Source organism: Molothrus ater, chromosome 21 (assembly GCF_012460135.2).
Source record: "Molothrus ater isolate BHLD 08-10-18 breed brown headed cowbird chromosome 21, BPBGC_Mater_1.1, whole genome shotgun sequence".
NCBI lineage: Eukaryota > Metazoa > Chordata > Aves > Passeriformes > Icteridae > Molothrus > Molothrus ater.
Window position 1 is genome coordinate 998,398 of NC_050498.2, and position 19,130 is coordinate 1,017,527.

General features: G+C 52.8%; 1 protein-coding gene across 2 annotated transcripts in view; it reads left to right on the forward strand.

The window, feature by feature from the left end:
* The window catches only part of CALN1 (calneuron 1), a 141,139-nt gene that overhangs the window by 65,986 nt on the left and 56,023 nt on the right, over positions 1-19,130 (forward strand). For both annotated transcript variants that reach the window (XM_036394941.2, XM_036394942.2), the window contains exons 3-4: positions 1,790-1,933; positions 18,347-18,459. In XM_036394941.2, the coding sequence (XP_036250834.1) occupies positions 1,790-1,933; positions 18,347-18,459 (257 nt within the window). The remainder of the gene's footprint in view (positions 1-1,789; positions 1,934-18,346; positions 18,460-19,130) is intronic.

The window sequence follows — 19,130 nt, forward strand, 5'->3', positions numbered from 1 at the left end:
CAGTGTCTCCCCTCACACAAGGGGCTGCCACAGGCTGGAACAGTTAAAAGTTAAAAAACAAACCAAAGTCAGATATCAGGAGCTAAGCCAGGCTAAGGACGATTGATGGAAGTGGTTCCTTATGTTCCATCAGTATTTTTATTGATCTGAGGCTGTTTAGTGCTGTAAAAACGTTATAAATTAGAGAAGAGCTGTGAGCAGGATCTAGAGAAGGAAATCACCCAGGGTGACAGCAACAGCAGAAGAGGAAACAGCCTCAGGTTGTGCCAGCAGAGGTGCAGGTTGGATATTGGGAATTATATCCTCACTGGAAGAGTGGCACAGGGTGGAGTCCCTGGAGGGGTTTAACAGCCCTGGGGATGTGGCAGTTGGGGACATGGCTCAGTGGTGGCCTTGGCAGTGCTGGGTTGGGTGGCTGGACTCAGTCTTAGAGGGCTTTTCCAGTTCTGTGTCTCTAATCCCAGGATATCCTTAGTGCATGGAGGTTTGTGGGTGTGCATTAACACATCCTGATCATCCTGCCCTGGGATGATCAAATATTCACAATTAACCTTGGAAAAGGCAGAAGCTGCTGCTTCTGTGCTCAGCATCCACAGAGTCCTCCACCATAACAGCTCCTCCCTTCTCCCTTCTGTTATAGCTGGATAATGAGATGGTTGGCTCTCACAATTAAAAGATAACAATTGTGTGAATATTAAGAGAAGCTTTAGTGATGTACAGTTATGTTAGTGTAGTTTAGATGTCCTCTGTTCTCCCCACAGTTCCCTTTCCCCCTGTATTGTTGCCATCAGACAGCCTGGGCTGTCTAGCACAGGTACAAAGAAGCTGCACAGGTGTCCCTTGCATGGGGCAGGTGGGAATGGAAAAGCTTGGGGTGCTCAGGGGGTGGGCATGGCAACACCTGAGCTCCAATGCAGGTACAAAGCAGTCTGCACTGATAAATGGCAAAGCAGAGCTGACTGACAGACTTTGGGAGGGGCCAGGGCTGGCTGATGCAACCCCCAGGGTATAAAAGACTGAGCATCCAGCCTGAAGATGAACTGGCCACATGATATCCATCAGGGCAGTTTTTTCCTTATGTAGTCCTGTGAAAAACGCCAATCACTTGTTTTTTCTTAAATTTTAAAAATTTAATAGTAATAAAATGGTTATAGAAATGATAATGAAATTAGAGTAATAATAATTTGGACAATTTGGATTAGGACAATATGAGACAATAGAAACAAAGAGTTACTGACAGTTCAGGTACCTCTTTCTGGGTAACATGAGCCTGAAAAAGGACCCACAGTTAACAGAGGATTAACCCTTAAAAGCAACAGCCTGTTGCATATTCATACACCTCATGCATGATGCAGAAATTCCATTCAAACACAGGATTCTGTCTGGTCAGTGTCAACTTCTTCCTCTTAATCCTGACTTCAGGGCTGAGCAGGAAGGAAGAAGTTTGTTTCTTCTGATTAGGGAGCAATAAATTCTCTTTCTCTGAAAGATTCAGGTGTCCTGTGGCTGCTATCTGGTGCAAGTCCTTCCTCTAAAAAGTATCTTACATAGCATAGTTTCTATTTTAACATTATGTTATAACCTAAAACTATATTTAACACACTACTTAAGAAAATTAATACAGCACAACTTTTTAACACAACACATATCATATTCATTTTAATATTTGTGAAAAGCCAGTTGTAAAATACGCATTTTTCACAGGCCTTTTGTTGTATTTTTGTTGAGGTTTAACAAACCTTTTGAAATTTCCCAAGTGAGCAGTTGTTTCTCCCACTTCCCTCTGCAGAGATCAGGGAGGCTTTCCGAGTGCTGGACCGGGACGGGAATGGCTTCATCTCCAAGCAGGAGCTGGGCATGGCCATGCGCTCCCTGGGCTACATGCCCAGTGAGGTGGAGCTGGCCATCATCATGCAGCGCCTGGACATGGATGGTGAGTGCTCAGGGCTGGTGCCCTGATTTTTTAAGATTTTCCAAGCCTTCTGATGTTGACATTCTTGTAGCGAACTTTCTCACACACTTTCTGTAAATAACTCATTGTTTTGCATTCCTTCATGGAGGAGGAGAAAGTTGATGGACTGTTGGTCTGTCCAGTGTCATTGGAGAGGTGGCACTGTCACCCTCCAATCCACTGTCACTCTTGGAAAACTATAAATATTAGAGTCAGAAAATAAACTTCCCTTTTTTCCTTCACCTTGAGAACAGCGGTGTACACTTGTGGTTTTTTGTGTCCTATAGTGACACAGGGGCTTTCCCAGTGCTTGGCAGCCCTTGGATCCCCATGCAACTGCTGCTCACCACGGGAAGGGTGGAAGGGAGCTGGGAAATTTTGCTGTCTCCACACAAAAGGAAAGGGCAAGGTGAGATGTGAAGCTGCTGTGGTAATCCCAGGGATCAGGCAGTCCATGGAAGGGGTGTCATTGTGTGTTAAGTCCCATCTTAGGTGATAACAGGGGTGTGACAGAGCCTCCTTTGAGCTCTGCAGAATCCCAGCTGTTATAAATGATCAATTGAAAAGCCAAATCATCAAAAATGCAAAACCACAAATTAAACAGTGAATATGCCAAATAAAGAACATGCACTACAACATGCCCAGTGAGGTGGAGCTGGCCATCATCATGCAGCGCTTGGACATGGATGGTGAGTGCTCACCGGGCTCTGCTCTCTGCTGGGGCATTCCAGGGGCTTTCCCAGTGCTTGGCAGCCCTTGGATCCCCATCCCACAACTCCAGCTCACCATGGGAAGGGTGGAAGGGAGCTGGGGAACTTGGCTGTCTCCACACAAAAGGAAAGGGCAAGGTGAGATGTGAAGCTGCTGTGGGTAATCCCAGGGATCAGGCAATCTGTGGAAGGGGAATGGATCATCCCTTGTGGGATACAGCTGGGTGAACCCAGAGCAAAATTCACAATCCCAACAATCCCATCTGGGAGCTCCTGGAGCTCTGGCAGCCTCAGAGCTGGGACCATTCCCTGGGGAGCCTGGGCAGTGCCCAGCACCCTTGGGGTGTTATAGACAGTAATAATAATTAAGTAATGTAATTGTTGGCTCTCTCAATTAAGATACAGATATTATACAGATGTATAATAATGTTATTGTAAGATGTCATTTCACAGTCCTCTTTCCCTCCCCTCTTTGTAACAGGAGTCAGGACATTTAGAGGAGGCTGGCTTGTCGCCAGGAGGCAGAGCATAACAACACCTGGCCTCCAGTCAAGGTGTAAAAAGTGATCTCCACCAATGGATGGCACAGAAGGAGTTGACTGACAAAACTTTAAGAGGGGCTATGGATGTAAAAAGCTGAGCATCCATTTTGAGGAGGAGCATGTGGCTGGTAGTCATGGGGGCTCCCAGCACTGTAATTTTTCCTTATTTAGTTCTTGGTTGTAGTTTTTGTTAAAATTTAATAACTTTTGAAAAAGTGAGTAGTTGTTTCTCACAAGGGCAAGAACCTTTTCCTAAAATCCAGGTCAAACCCCCCTGGCCCAGCTCCAGCCATTCCCTGGGTGCTGTCCCTGTCACACAGAGCAGAGATGGGAGCTGGCCCTCAGGAGGAGCTGAGTCTCCCCTCTCAGAGTGGTGAGGGGCTGTCCCAGCCTGGAAGGGGACATTCCACAGCTGAAACACAAACCAAAGTCGGATGTCAGAAGCTAAGCCAGGCTGAAGGTGATGGAAGCAATTCCTTTTATGCCATCACCATCATGGTATAGCCTGAGTTGGAAGGGACCCCCAGGATGATCCAGCCCAGCTCCTGGAGTGGCCCAGACACCCCAACAGTCCCACCCTGCACAGATAATCTTTGCCAGGCTCTTTGGACCTTTCCCTGTGCATTCCTGGGCAGCCCTGGCCGGTGACATTCCCGGGAGAGGAGCAGGATTCCCCCCAGTCCCGGAGCTGCTGGGCTGGGAGCTGCTCTGATGAGGTGTTGATTGCTCTGCCAGAAGAAGTTTTGAGGGGTGGAATCATCCCGAGCCAAGTCCTGCTGGGAGAACTCATCAAACAATTACAGAGGGAATAAAAGCAACAGAACCCCTGTTAGGGAGGGAAATGCAGGATCGAGATGCTGGAGCCAGGGAGGGATTTCAGCCACTGCAGAGCTGAGCACAAGGAACAATTCCTTTAAAATGTCCTTGGCAGGGCCGGGGGAGCCCTCCCTGCTGCCAGGAGCTGGGGTGCAGAGGCAGCCGTGCCCCGGGGCTGTGACGGGGGGAACGCCGGAATCCTGACAGAGCAGTGTCACAGACATCCCTTATGGAAAATCCTTTCCTTAGGATTTTTCCTCCTGAGAAGCTGAGAGGCCTCAGGAACAAAATGTAACCAATGGTTATCTGCTGCTGTGGAATGCAACAGGTGCATCTGGGATTGGGCTCATGTGGTTGTTTCTAACTAATGACCAATCACAGCTGGCTTGGACAGAGAGTCCGAGTCACAAGCTTTTGTTATCATTCCTTCTTTTTCTATTCTTAGCCAGTCTTCTGATGAAATCCTTTCTTCTATTCTTTTAGTATAGTTTTAATATAATATATATCATAAAATAACATAACACATCAGCCTTCTGAAACATGGAGTCAACATTCTCGTCTCTTCCCTCATCCTCAGACCCCTGTGAACATGGTCACAGAGCTGGGGGATCTGGGAGAGCCCGGAGTCCTTGGGGACACTGGGGAAATCCTTGGGGACCCTGGGGAGCAGAGCCCGGGGAGAGGGGCCAGTGACACTCCCCTGCCCCCCGGCATTCCCAATGTCCCTGCGAGGCACAGGACAGTTGTCACCAGGGCGGGGCTGTCACCCTGCTGAGGGGGTCCTGCACAGAAAGGGCTGCACAGCCTGGCAGGGACAGGAGATCCGCTGTGGGAATGATCTCGTTCCCTAAAGAAAAGGGGAAGAAAGGAATCCATCACTTTCAGAAGTGTCTGTCCAAGAGCTGCTCTTTGCTCCTTGCCCTGCTGTGCTGGCCTTTCCTGGCAGAGAGGGACTCGGGCTCAGGTTTGGCAAAGCCAGGCTTAGTGTGCTGCCAGCTCCTGGGGTCTTTTCCCGAAATTCGGAGCTTTTTTGGAAAAATGTGCTGGGACTTGGCTCCCAGTTCTGATTCATCTCCAGTCCTTCCCTGACTCTGGCAGACTTTGGCACTGTTCTGTGCAGATTGCTGCTGTGGAGGGACCCGAGCTGGGGAGTGCAGTCAAACCTGGAATGATGGAAGGGGTAAATTCCTGCTGAGGCTTTCCAGGCAGCTCTGTGTGCTCTCTGCAGGGATGGCAGCTGATCCTGCAGCTCCAAACTGGCTGTACTGGTGCAGTGCTGGAGCAGGGCTTTGGGGGCTCTGCCAGGGGAAGGTCAAGTGGGCCATGGATTTAAAAAAAGTCAGGGAATGGGAAATTCCTGAGGCACTGAGCAAAGAGGGGAATGTTCTGTGAAAGATTTACCTTGCCTGCAAATTGAATTAGTGCTGTACAGCTTGAATTTATATTATGGCTACTTTTTCTCCAGTGGATACTTCACCTTTTCCTGGGATTTAACTTGGACTGTGGAGTGAGAATCAGCAGCAGCCTCCTCCCTCCTCTCCCACTGGAAAAGGGCAGCATGCAGGAGCAGGGCAGAAATGCTGGCTGTGCCCAGTGCTGCCAGGAACAACAGCCTGACCACCTTCCCATACACTCCTGGGTAGGGCTGCTGAGGCTTTACAGGTTCTTGCTGGCATTAAATGGGTTGGAAGCTCGGGTGGATGAAAGGTCACACTCAGGGAGGAGTCTCCAGTGGTCAGGAGAGCTGGGGGGAGGTGAAATCCTCTGCACATCCCTGCCCCGTGCCGTGAGTTATGATGTGCTGGCAGGTGGAGCAGCCAGACATCCATTCCTTCCTTCCCATCAAAACTGCTGCCAGGGCCTGCAAATGAGGTAAGAAAATTGGCAGGGCTTGGGATTTAAGCTGAGCCAGCCTGAGCAGCCCCAACATCCAGTTTTCATCAGCGAATTCCAGCGTGGCAGAGGGGCTGCATCTGCCATGGCCAACTTCACTGAGGGCCAGCAAAAACCAGGAGAACCAGGGGCTGGAGCTTGAGCTGGAGCTGAGCATAAAGGGACCTGACCAGAGAACTTCACACCTGGTGTCACCTCCTGCCACTGAGCCAGGGACAGACACAGGGAGTGGCACAGGGAATGACACTGGGAATGGCACATGGAGTGCCACAGGGACAGACACAGGGAATGACACTGGGAATTGTGACACTGTTCACAGGGGTCTTAGGATGAAGGAAGAGATGAAGATCTGACTCCATGTTTCAGAAGGCTGATTTATTATTTTATAATATATATTATATTAAAACTATACTAAAAGAATAGAAGAAAGGATTTCATCAGAAGGCTGGCTAAGAATAGAAAAAGAAGGAATGATAACAAAGGTTTGTGGCTCGGACAGAGAGTCTGATCCAGCTGACTGTGATTGGCCATTAATTAGAAACAACCACATGAGACCAATCCCAGATGCACCTGTTGCATTCCACAGCAGCAGATAACCATTGTTTGCATTTTGTTCCTGAGGCTTCTCAGGAGGAAAAATCTTAAAGAAAAGATTTTTCATAAAAGATGTCTGTGACAGGGAATGGCACAGAGAGTGTCACAGGGACAGTGTCATGGTTTGACACTGTCAAACCACCACAGACAGACACAGGGAATGGCACAGGGAGAGCTGCCTCCAGGGCCATGGTGTGCAGCTGCTCAGTCACGCTCTCAGAGCTCCCAAGGGAGCAGGAAGGACTGGATGCTCCATAATTCATCACTTTTGGAAGAAAAATGGGGTTAGGGAGAGAACACTGCTGGAGCTTGAGCAAAACCAGCCCTGGCACAGCTGGAATTTGGGCAGGAGCTCTTCACAGGTGTCACCTCTGATGCCTCCATGGCAGCTGAGGGCTGCCAACACCTCCCTGCAGAGGGACATGTCACCAGCCTTCCTGCAGAGGGGACAGGCCAGCAGAGGGATGTGTCACCAGCCACCAACCTGGTACTGCCATGGTGCCCAGGAGTGCAGGGAGTGGCTTTGCCCTCACCCCCCTCTGCATTCCCTGATTTCCTGGGAATATCCCATTCCAAGATTCCCATTAGCCCAAAGCTTTGTTTGGAAGTGTGGGGCTGTTCCCACAGAGGTTGATGATGGACCTGGGCACCCATCTGGGGGCTGTGCCTTGTAAGGAGCCAATATTTTGGTCTGGGAATGCTCCCAGAGGTCAAATCTGGCCTTTATCCCATGGATTCCCCTAATTTTTTCAGCCATAATTCTGCATTTAATGGACACAAACTGTGAGAGGGGCCCGTGCTTCTCTCTGCAATATGGGGAATGAGCTGGAATGTTCTGCCAGCACAGGGAAAGGGAAATATTTTAACATTTCTGTGCTGGAAAAAGGAATTATTTGTAAATTCTTCCAATTGGCAGCGATGCTGAAAAAACATTGGGAAATGGCACATGGAATGTGTGGCCTTATCTGGGATTCCTCCTCTTTAAGCAGGATTTGCCATAAAAGAGATGAATGTGTGACTTAAGTGTCACAAATGGTTTCATTGGGATTTTTATCTGAGGAATAAAATGAGCACTTGGTGAACTAATTAGAGGAGCAGCTGGAAAAATAACTCCAGGCTACCACAAGAGAGGGGGGAAAATCCACCCCTGGATGTCAAATTATTTGTTGGGATGAGAATGGGGAGTCTTTTGATGAAGCAAAAGTTGAGCTGGTTTCAGCAGGGACCTGCCTGGAACCTCTGGGACATTCTGGGATGGTGACACCCTTGGGAGCAATGGAAAATGGGGGAATCTCAACTTCACATTCTGGAAGAGTCATGGAATAATTGAGGTTGGAAAAGATCTCTGACGTCATTGAGTTCAACCATTCCCCCAGCACTGCCCAGGCCAGCACTGCCCCATGTCCCCAAGTGCCACATGCACAGGGCTGTTAAACCCCTCCAGGGGTGGGGACTCCACCCTGCCTGACCAGCCTTTCCATGGAGACATTTCCCCAATATCCAACCTAAACTTTTCCTGAGTGTTTCCAGAACAACCTGAGGCTGTCCTGGGTATTCAAACCCAGGCAGAAGTGGCATTGGTGCTGTGGTTTGGTGGCCGTGGTTGGACCTGATGACCTTGGAGGTCTTTTCCAACCTCAGTGATTCCAGGACTCTTCCAGAACTTCAAACTGAGATTCTCCCCTAGTTTTTCATTGCTCCCCAAGATGTCACCTCTCCAGTTCTGCCACTGCAGGTGACACCTCCCAGAATGCCCCAGATTTTCTCTGGAAAGGGAAGAAGTGACAGTGCCATGGCTGTGTGGTGTCAAGGTCACTGTGTCCCTCCAGGCTATTGTCCTGCTGTCCATGACTCCCCAGGGACTTTGCTTTGGTCTGCTCCTGGGGAGGGAAGGGACACCAGAGCTGGGGACAGGGATGGCAATGGTCAAGGGACATGGGCTGGGACATCTGGAGACAGAGCAAATCTCTCCTTCAAAATGAACTGTTCAGCTTTCTCCTGGGGCAGACAAAAGACAAATCCCTTGTTCTTAGGCATGGACAAACCCCAGGATCACAGGATTGTTAAGGTTAGACAAATCCCAGGATCACAGGATCATTAAGGTTGGAAAAGACTTCCAAGATCATCCTGTCCAACCTTTGATCAATGAAATGTTGGCTTCTGTCCACAAGCTCAGTTTGAGCTGCCCTGTGTGGGACAATGGTGACATTCCCAAGCTGGAAACATTTTCTCTCCTTTTTTTTGTCTCTCACTTTTCTTCTTTGGGTTTTCCTGAGGTTTTTTACTGTGGTGGATGTTTCCTTCTGTTTCAGCATGAAAAGAGCTGGATAAAATATTTCATATTATTTCTCAATATAAAATGTGTTTCAGTATAAAAGAGCCCAGACTGCTGGAGGGGTACCAGGAACCATTTCTGGGTTAAAATCAGAGTTCATAGGAGTCAGAGAATCCCAGAATCCCAGGTTTGGGTTGGAAATAATCTTAAAAGTCATCTCACTCCATCCCCTGCCATGGGCAGGGACAGCATCTACTACCCCAGAGTGCTCCAAGCCCCGTCCAGCCTGGCCTTGGGCACTTCCAGGGATCCAGGGGCAATGGCTTATGATGGATTTGGGGTTTGTCCTTTGATCTCAAAGAGATTTTTCAGTGAAAGAGATTTTTCAGAGAAATGATCCAGCTGCATTCCAGCCTGGCTGTCCTTTAAAATGTGTTGCTGAGCTGGGAATTTTGGGCAGCAGGATGGATTTGATGAGATGTGTCTGGATTTATGGGGCCACTCTCTCCATGTCTGCTCTCATTTGGACAATGAGGATTATCACATTTTATCCCATTCTGTGTTCTCACTGCAGAAATGAGGAGTAATTACAGCTTGTCAAATCTGCAGCTCAGGAGCAGCAAGAGGTTCATCAAATTACACCGAATTACATCAAATTATACCCAGTAATATCCCACCCTGCCTTTGCTGAAGTGCAGCCCAGCACAAAAGGAAGGCCTGAAGCGCAGTGCCCCCTCTGGAACCCACCCATTCTTGGGCTGGGATGCCCCTCATGCCCTGTGCTTTGTTTCCATCCTTGTGGAATTTGATTTCTGGCTGAAATGCGGCGCCCTGGGATCATTTTGGCTCCCCAGGGTGTGTGTGCCCCAGGGAGCACCCAGAGTGATGAGCTGCTGCTGCTGCTGCCCAAGTGCACCCAGAGCTCTCTGCCCCTCCCAGGGCAGGGGCAGAGCTGATGGAATCCTGGGCAGGCTGGGGTGATCCCACTGCTCCTGATCCATGGAACACAGGGACCGGCTGCTCACAGCTGGGGACAGACCTGAGTCTGCACAGACCTGCCAAATGGGTTTGGGTGCCCAGGGAGGGGATTTCAGAGGGCTGGGGGCTCTAGGGACTCACACCCCCCTCAGCAGCCCCTGCAGGGCCCTTCCCTGGGGACATCTGGTGACAGGGCTGGTCCCTGGGCATCCTGCAGCTCCTTGGGGCTGCTGTGGGGCTGGCAGGTGTCTGAGAACAGTCCCTGTTTTCCTGGGACTTTCCCTCCTGGTTTGAGTGCTGAAGCAGGAGCAGGTCCCTGTCCCCCTCAGTCCCTGGGGACATGGGGAGGTCACAGATTTCATTTTAACGGGACAAACCAGGCCTGGGGAGCTGTTCCTCCCCCTGCAGGACAAGCCAAGGGGTGCCAGAGTGAGGAGCTCTCCGGCTCCTCTGCTCGGTGGGATGGACAAACCCCCCCTGCTCCCCCCTTCTGGGCTGGGCTGGAGCCTCCCAGCCCCATGGAACCCCCTCCTGCAGGGATGGTCCCTACAATCCATGGAGATTTTCTGTGGGGCTGTCATGGAATCAGATCCACACAACTGCTCTGCAAACTGCAGGAGTGGAGGGACTGAAGGGACAGAGAGGCTCCTGTGGAGATATTTATCCTTTCCTCAGATCCAGTGAATTTTTGATAGAATCCCAGAATGGTTTGAGTGGGAAGAAATCTTAGAGCTCCTCTCATTCCATGGCAGGGACACCTCCCACTGTCCCAGGCTGCTCCTACCCTGTCCAGCCTGGCCTTGGGCACTGCCAGGGATGCAGGGGCAGCCCCAGCTGCTCTGGGCACCCTGTGCCAGGGCCTGCCCACCCTCACAGGGAACAATTCCTGATTCCCCATATCCCATCCATCCCTGCCCTCTGGCAGTGGGAGCCATTCCCTGTGTCCTGTCCCTCCATCCCTTGTCCCCAGTCCCTCTCCAGCTCTCCTGGAGCCCCTTCAGGCCCTGGCAGGGGCTCTGAGCTCTCCCTGGAGCCTTCTCCTCTCCAGGTGAGCACCCCCAGCTCTCCAGCCTGGCTCCAGAGGTGTCCCAGGCCTGGCAGCATCTCCGTGCTCTCCTGGATTCACTCCCACAGACCCACGTCCTTCCTGGCAGTGGGGGCAGCTGTTCCTCTCCTCCCAGAAGTCACTGGAGCTGTCTGTAATTAAAACTCTTTCCCAAGGCCAAAGTTTTGCACCAGACTTTCCCTGACTGAACTGTAATTAGGGAGAAATTCTCTGCCTCGTGCTGGGCGAGGGGTCAGGCTGCTGAGGAGGCTCTGACCTCCCAGTCTTTGAAACCGAAAGCCTTGTCTGGGAAATCTCCTGAGGCCGGAGCTGTTCCTGCTCATCCTGTGCCTCACCCCAGGGCACAGCCTCGCCCAGACCGTGCCAGCCCTGCCAGGCTGAGCCGGGCACGGCAATGACACAGCCCGGGCCGGCCGGGCACCGCAGGGAGATGCTGGAGAATAAAAATAAACAGCACTTGTGTGCTCCGGGCCCCGAGCTGCAAACCCAGCTCATTAACTTTAAATATCTCACCTCGCTGCTCGCTGGAGGTCAGGCTCGGCAGGAGGAGCGCGGTGCTCATCAGCTCCCAGCGCACATCCTCATCCTCACCCCGGCCCGAGGCCACGCAGGGAACTTCCAGGGACCTGATTATCCTGAGAATGGCCAGGGAAAGGCTCATTTAGGGAGCAATCAGTGAGCATTATCCAACCAATTCGATATACAAGGCTCTGAAAACCCGGGCTAAGTCCGTTCCGCCCGGCGGTGGAGATGATGAAATCCAGGAATGTTTTCCCCCTCTCATTTCCTTTCTCCCCCTCTCATTTCCCCTCCCCCCCCCCTCATTTCCCTTTCCCCCTCTCATTTCCAGGAATGTCTCCCCCTCTCATTTCCCTTTCCCCCTCTCATTTCCAGGCATCTTTCTCCCCTCTCATTTCTCTTTTTCCCCCTCTCATTTCCAGGAATGTTTCCCCCCTCTCATTTTCCTTTTCCTCCCTCTCATTTCCCTTTCCCCCCCTCTCATTTCCAGGCATCTTTTCCCCCTCTAATTTTCCTTCCCCCCCCTCTAATTTTCCTTTCCCCCCTCTCATTTCCTTTCCCCCCCCTCTCATTTCCAGCCATCTTTTCCCCCTCCACTTCCCCTCTCCAGCTTTGCCTTTCTCCAGATTTAATTCCATCCTCCAAGGCAGCAGCTGGGACAGGAGAGGTTTGCAGAGACAGGGGTCTCTCCTGAGGGCTGAGGGTGGGGCTGTGCCATGGAATGGGGTGGGATGGGGCCACCCCTGCTCCTCTGAGCATTCCCTTGTTCCCTCAAAGCTCGGGCAGGAGTTCCCAGGAGCTGCTGCTGCTGCTCCATGGGATGAGGGGATTTGGAGCCCTGCTCTCCCTGCCTGGCATTTCCAGCCTGGGCAGATTTCTGAGGTTGGATCCTGTGGGATCAGGACCACGGGAGGTGGGATGGGCTCAGGGGGTGGTTTGGGTGCAGCTGGGGCTGTTTGGGGCTGGTGGTGCCTGGACAAGGGGACTGCACAGCTCTGGCTCTGGTTCCTGCTGCCCATCCCAGCAGATCCAGCTTCCACTGCTCCCCATAGTGAAGGGCTGAGGGAGGATGAAATCCTTTGTTTGAGCTCACAGCTTAGGGAGAGGGTGGGAATTCTCTGTGCTCAACTCTCACAAACCAGTGCAGAACCAGCAGGAGCAGCTGGTGCTACCTAGAACCTCTCGGTGCTGGGAACATGGGATCAGAACCTGGAGGAGAATTGGTGTTGAAGGGAAGTGAGATCCCTAAGAAAGGGGATTTACTTAGGGAGTAAATCCCCTTTCCAAAGGGCTGGAGGCTCTTTCATCTCCCCTGAGATGGTGTTCAACCCACAATCTGCTCCCTGGAGGGCAGTGGTGCTTTTCCAGTCCCCTCCAGGTGTTCAGTCATTAATGGTTTTGTTTTTCCTGTGTCCCCTCTCCTCTGCACAGCTCCTGACAGGAGGGGACAGCCGGGGGGGTCGGGCTCTGCTCCCAGGGAACAGGGACAGGAGCAGAGGGAACGGCCTCAGGCTGGGCCAGGGGAGCCTCAGGGGGGATTTTGGGAACATTTCTTCTCTGGAAGGGTGGTCAGGCATCCCTGTAAATGTTCAAAAACTGTGTGGATGTGGCTCTTGAGGACAGGGATCACTGGTGGCCTTGGCAGTGCTGGGGGAAGGTTGGACTTGGTGATCCTGGAGGTCAGTTCCAACCTCAATGATTCCATGATTTTGTGGTCCCACAGGTTTATTCAGGAGGCCCAATGAACATTTTGCAGCCACCTCTTCCTTGAGTCACTCAGGTCCAAAGCAAATCTCCCTGGGCTGCAAGGTGTGGAAAAACCCCTGGATTTCCAGCTCCATGCTGCTCTTTGCTGCTGCTCCATCATCCCTGATGCCCTTGGAATCAAAAGAGCCACAGTGGTTTGGGGTGGAAGGGACTTTAGAGATGATCCAGCACCAGCCCTGCCATCCCCACACTTGGCACAGGTGTTGGGTGTGCCATGGGAGCCCAGGATTCCCTGCTGGATCTCTGTGGAGCTCTGGGAGTGGCCAGACTGAGCTCACACATGGCAAATGTTGGTGCTGGGGCTCCTCACGCTGGAATTATCCCCAGGCTCTATCTGCACCCCATGGATGAGCAGTGAGGGGGAGCTTTGGCAAGTCCCTGCTGGCCACACGAGGTCTGTGGCACTGGAAAGGTTCCCAGAGAACCCAGAGGTGTTGCTTGGTGCCTTCAGCATCCTCTTCCCACAATGGGACAACGAGCCAGGCTCCCACCACTGCCATTCCTTGTTATTGTCACACTTCCCTGGTTCCTGCAGGGAGCAAAGCTCTGTGGGCACCTGGAGCTCTTCTCACCCAGCTGAGGGCCTGGGGATGATAAGCTGATCTGATTTGGCTTTGCTGGGGTGGCCAGAGAGGTTCTGAGTCATTGTTTGAGTCATGAGGCTCAGCCACAGCGCTGGTGCCCCCGGGTGACTCGGTGGCATTAATGCCAGGATTAACACAGAGCTTTACAGGGGAGGAAAATGTGAGGGCACTGCTGGGAGGGAATCAAGGAGTGCTTTAGGTGGGTTTAAACCAGTGCTTAAGCTCAGCTCTGGTGTTCTGCAAAGATCACCCACACAGGCAGTGACCCATCCCTTGGCCCAGGGATCTCAGGGATGGGGTGGAATCCTGCCTGGAGCCCCTCTGTGCTCACCCCCTTTGCCACCTGCCAGCCTGCCCTGTTCCAGCAGCCCCTCAGCCCCATTCCCAGGCTTTCCATGTCCCAATAGACCCCTCACCCCCATTCCCAGGGTTTCCATGTCCCAATAGACCCCTCAGCCCCATTCCCAGGCTTTCCATGTCCCAATAAACCCCTCACCCCCATTCTCAGGGTTTCCCTGTCCCAATTGACCCCTTACCCCATTCCCAGGGTTTCCCTGTTCCAGGAGCCCCTCACCCCCATTCCCAGGGTTTCCATGTCCCAATAGACCCCTCAGCCCCTGTTCCCAGGGTTTCCATGTCCCAATAGACCCCTCAGCCCCATTCCCAGGGTTTCCCTGTTCCAGCAGCCCCTCACCCCCGTTCCCAGTGTTTCCATGTCCCAACAGAACACTCAGCCCCATTCCCAGGGTTTCCATGTCCCAATAGACCCCTCGCCCCTGTTCCCAGGGTTTCCATGTCCCAACAGACCCCTCACCCCCCATTCCCAGGGTTTCCATGTCCCAATAGACCCCTCACCCCATTCCCAGGGTTTCCATGTCCCAGCAGCCACTCACCCCCATTCCCAGGCTTTCCATGTCCCAATAGATCCCTCGCCCCCATTCTCAGGGTTTCCCTGTCCCAATAGACCCCTCAGCCCCATTCCCAGGCTTTCCATGTCCCAATAGACCCCTCAGCCCCATTCCCAGGGTTTCTATGTCCCAGCAGATCCCACCTCACTGTGCTCCTAGGTTTCCCTGCCCTCCCAGTTTGTAAATAAGCTCTGGAAATGTGTGAGTGCCTTGGAATCATGGAATCATGAAGCTGGAACAGAGCTCTGAAACCCTCAGGTGCAGCCATTAACCCATTGCTGGCCAGTCCCCACGGAACCATTTCCCTTCCTCAGTCAGGGAGCTCAGCTCGAGCGGGGTTTATAAATCTGTGTTTGTGCCTGGGAGCAGGGACAGGAGGGAGCTGTCCTGGGGCTGTCCCGGGCCAGGGAGCACATCCTGCTCCCCCTGGCTGCAGCTGTCCTGCTGTGCCCCTCCAGCCCTCCCAGGGGTTCTCGTCCTGCGGGATGAGCTGTGCTCAGGCCTCGGTGGGAGCCTGGAGGCAGAGGAGGGGAGGATGTGACCAGCACCCATCTCACAGGGGAACTGGGGTCCTGTGAGCCCTGCTGGGGTCAGGGATTGTGGGATGGCTCCTGGAGAGAAGCGAGGAAGGTGAGGGAAAACGGGCAGCACACCAGCTCCTGCTCAGCCTTTTTCTCTTTTCTCCCCATCCTTAAGGCAACTCTGAGTTAATTTGTGGATAATCCACAAATGGCTCAGAATCCCAAGGACCCTGGGGAGAGCAGCACATCTGCAGCCCAGGGATGGGAGGGCTGGATTTGATTCCAGGGCTCGATCCCCCAGCAACTCCCAGCGCTGGTGCGAGGCCAGCAGGAGGGTGAGCTGGGCAGCTCCTGCCTGTGCCAAACCCCAATTCCATGCTCTGCTCCCAGGATGGGACGTGAAAACTGGGCTGTGGTGGTGCCTGGGCTGTGCAGAGCAGCCCCGTGCAGGTTTTAGTGTTGGTTTTTATAACATTTCTCTCGTGGCTGTCAAAAGGAATTTTCAGACAAACCCGTGATTTCTCTCTGTTGATGAAATGATGCTGCAGTCTCCTGAGGTGCTGATGGCAGGGAAGGTTTGTTTTCTGCAGCTTCACATGAATGTTAAAGGGATATTTCTACCAGGCAAAAGTGGGGTCTAGCCGCCTTGCTAGTTAAGAGTTTTAATTGAAAAAGCAGTCAATAAGGGGATAATGCATTTTTCAATGGCATCTTTCTTTGGAGGTTGTGGAAAATGCTCTCATTAAGCTGACAATTAAAGCCTGTGAAGTTAGTGATGATCCCTGGCACAGGCACAGGGAAGTCACGAGCGAGGGGCTGCCCGAAGTCTTGTACAAAGTCAGAGCCCAGTAGTCCTTTTCTCTGGAATCACGTGTGGGACCGAGTCCTGCGTGTCCTCTGAGGGTGGAGTGACACTGGAGAGAGCCTGAACCGAGTAACTCCGTGCTCGGGGTCACACGGGCACAGGCCAAATGAATGCGGGGGCAGGTACCAGCACCTCTTTAAAATGCAAATTGTTTTCTGGCTAATCTGGCTAATTTAAAGAAATTAGCATCCCAAAGCATCCCGATTTGCATCCCAGCGCATGGATTCGCTGCTGTCGGTGCCATCGGTGTAAATCACCCGGAGCCGCTGTCACCTTGCGTTCCCTTCCCGAGCGATCCGGCCGGGAAGGGAACGTGCCGGGACCATCCAGCCGCGGGATGGCCCCCGAGGGGCGCCGGGGGGGCGCGTTTCCCCCTGCCCATAAATGTTTTACAGAATGGCTCTCCAGGGGACGGGCTGCCCACCCCTTACCTCAATATGCTGGCCCAGAAATGAGCTCGGTCCTGCAGAGCCCCGGAGCTGGGAGCGGCTTTAGCAGTGGGACCATGAACGGGCTGTGCCGGTTTCGGGCTCGGGCTGTGCCGGATCTGTGCCCGGGCTGTGCCGGATTCGGGCTCGGGCTGTGCCGGGGCTGTGCCCGGGCTGTGCCGGTTTCGGGCCCGGGCTGTGCCGGTTTTGGGGTCGGGCTGTGCCGGTTTTCCCACAGCGTTTGTGCCAAGATAAGGGCACAGGAGATCGCGATCAGCCACGCAGCTGCTCGGATCAGCACACGGGCTGTGATACAAGGCACAGATGTGACTGATAAGAAGCACAGGTGCACAGGTGTGATAAGAAGCGCAGATGTGATTGATAAGAAGCACAGATGTGATTGATAAGAAGCACAGGTGCACAGGTGTGATAAGAAGTGCAGATGTGATTGATAAGAAGCGCCGAAGTGATTGGTAAGAAGCACAGATGCACAGGTGTGCTAAGAAGCACAGATGTGATTGATAAGAAGCACAAATGCACAGGTGTGATAAGAAGCACAGATATGATTGATAAAAAGCACAGATGTGATTGATAAGAAGCACAGATGTGATTGATAAGCACAGATGCACAGGTGTGATAAGAAGCGCAGGTAGCAGCAGTGGCACGGCTGGCACACGGTGCTGGCACACGGTGCTGGCACACGGCGCTGCTGTGGGCACTGCCCGTGTTCCAATCGCCGCCCTGGCATTGATCTGCTGGAGCCTCAGGGTCTGAGACACTTCTCACACCTGGTGACTGAACAGGGCAGCTCCAGGGAGGGCTGGATGCGGTCACTTCCCGCTGAATGGGAGTAAAACACAGCCCCAAATCCTGCCGGTGCAGGGAGCAGGGCTGATTTACCCAGCCCATCAGTTCATTAACATGGAGGAGGAGATGCCCGTGGCCTGATCAATGAAGGAGATTTTCCACAAGATTAGGTTAAGCATTCTCAGGAGATCTGGGCATTGAACTGCTCAGACAGACAGGGATTTTAAAGATCTTTCAGCAGGCATGAATATCCCTTTTTTTTTGTGGAGGTAAAAGTGACATTTGGTACAAAACTCCCTCCAAACAGCCCCGTGCCTTGTTCAGAGCAGGAGCCACACTCAGCACTGCACCAGCTCAGCTCATTAGTGGCAGGACCTGCCACCTGTCCCTGCTGGTGGCACTGAGGCTGTGCCTGCTCTGCCTGCTCTGCATGCCAGGCACACACGGATGCTGCTGGGAAGCTGGGCTGAAAAACCTGCTGGATCTGCAATGGCCTGGCCCCTGCTCTGCCTGCTGGATCTGCAATGGCCTGGCCCCTGCTCTGCCTGCCCTCCCTCCCTCTGGAGCCTGGAGCTGGCTCTGTAAAGCTTGTGCAGAACCTGAGAGGGAGAGCCCTGGCTGTGCTGCTGGCTCCTCCTGTCCCCCTGCCAAAATGGCTTTTTGGGAGCTGCCTCAGGACTCTCTGGGACTGGGGAATGACCTGTTCCCCTCAGTCCATGGCCTGATTCTGTCCTTGGGGCCATCTGGGACACAACAGGCGCCATTCCCTGGCACAGCAAAGGATTTGGGTCTGTGGGCACCAGGAAGCTGCTGTGGAGGTTTCCCAGGGTGTGGGGGATCCTGATGTGCAGCAAGTCCAGCGGGGCTTGTTGGGCTTGAAGGGGTAATTAATTTATAATAATGAGGGTGGTGAGGCCCTGGCACAGATTTCCAGAGCAGCTGTGGCTGTCCCTGGATCCCTGGCAGTGTCCAAGGCCAGGCTGGAGGGCCTTGGAGCAGCCTGGGATAGTGGAAGGTGTCCCTGTTCACATCAGGGTGTTGCACTATATGGCCACTAAAAGTCCCTTCCAACCCAACCTTCTCTCTGATTTCTGAGTCTCTGATCTTTTCCTCTCATTCCAGGGGATGGCCAGGTGGATTTTGATGAATTCATGACCATTCTGGGACCTAAGCTGGTGTCGTCGGAGGGCAGGGACGGCTTCCTGGGGAACACAATAGACAGCATATTCTGGCAGGTAAGTCAGCATTGCTTGAATTGCAGCTTCAGGCAGCTCTCAGCAGCTTCCAGAGTGGATTTGTTGAGGAGCACAGGATGTTTGACTGAGTGGGAATGACTGTGGAAAGGGTGTTGAGGTCCATCATGCCAGGGGCTGTGGAAGAACATCCCATGTTGGGGGAGGGAATTGTGTCCAGCCAAGGCCTGTGTTCCTGTGGATGGAGGCAGCTGGACACAGCAGCACCCCGAGACTCATGCTGCACCTTTGGGAGTCTGAGATTCACTTCTGGAAGAGAAAAGCATTTTTCTCCAAGAATCTTTTGAGTTGGGAACCTTGAAGCCACCTGGCTGCTCTCAGAAGTGTGTCCCTGTCCAGTGTCCCTTGGCTGTGGCAGGAGTTGTTCCACACAGAGGGAATGTGCTGGGCAGGTCAGGTCCCACTGGGATTTCTGCTGAAGTTAGGGATGAGCACTCTGTATTGTGCCAGAGAAAGTTTTGCCCCAAGTGCTGCCTTGGGGTGGTTTGGTCCTGCTGGTCCCAGGCACTGGAAGGACACAGATCCAGCACTGGGAGCTGCTTTTTTCCTGCCCTGCAGTGAGACTTTAAACAGAGCTGGAGCTTCCAGGAAAAGCAGTCCAGGCTGTTATGGCAGGATCAAAAATTCTCCAAAACACAGAGCTGCACGTTTGC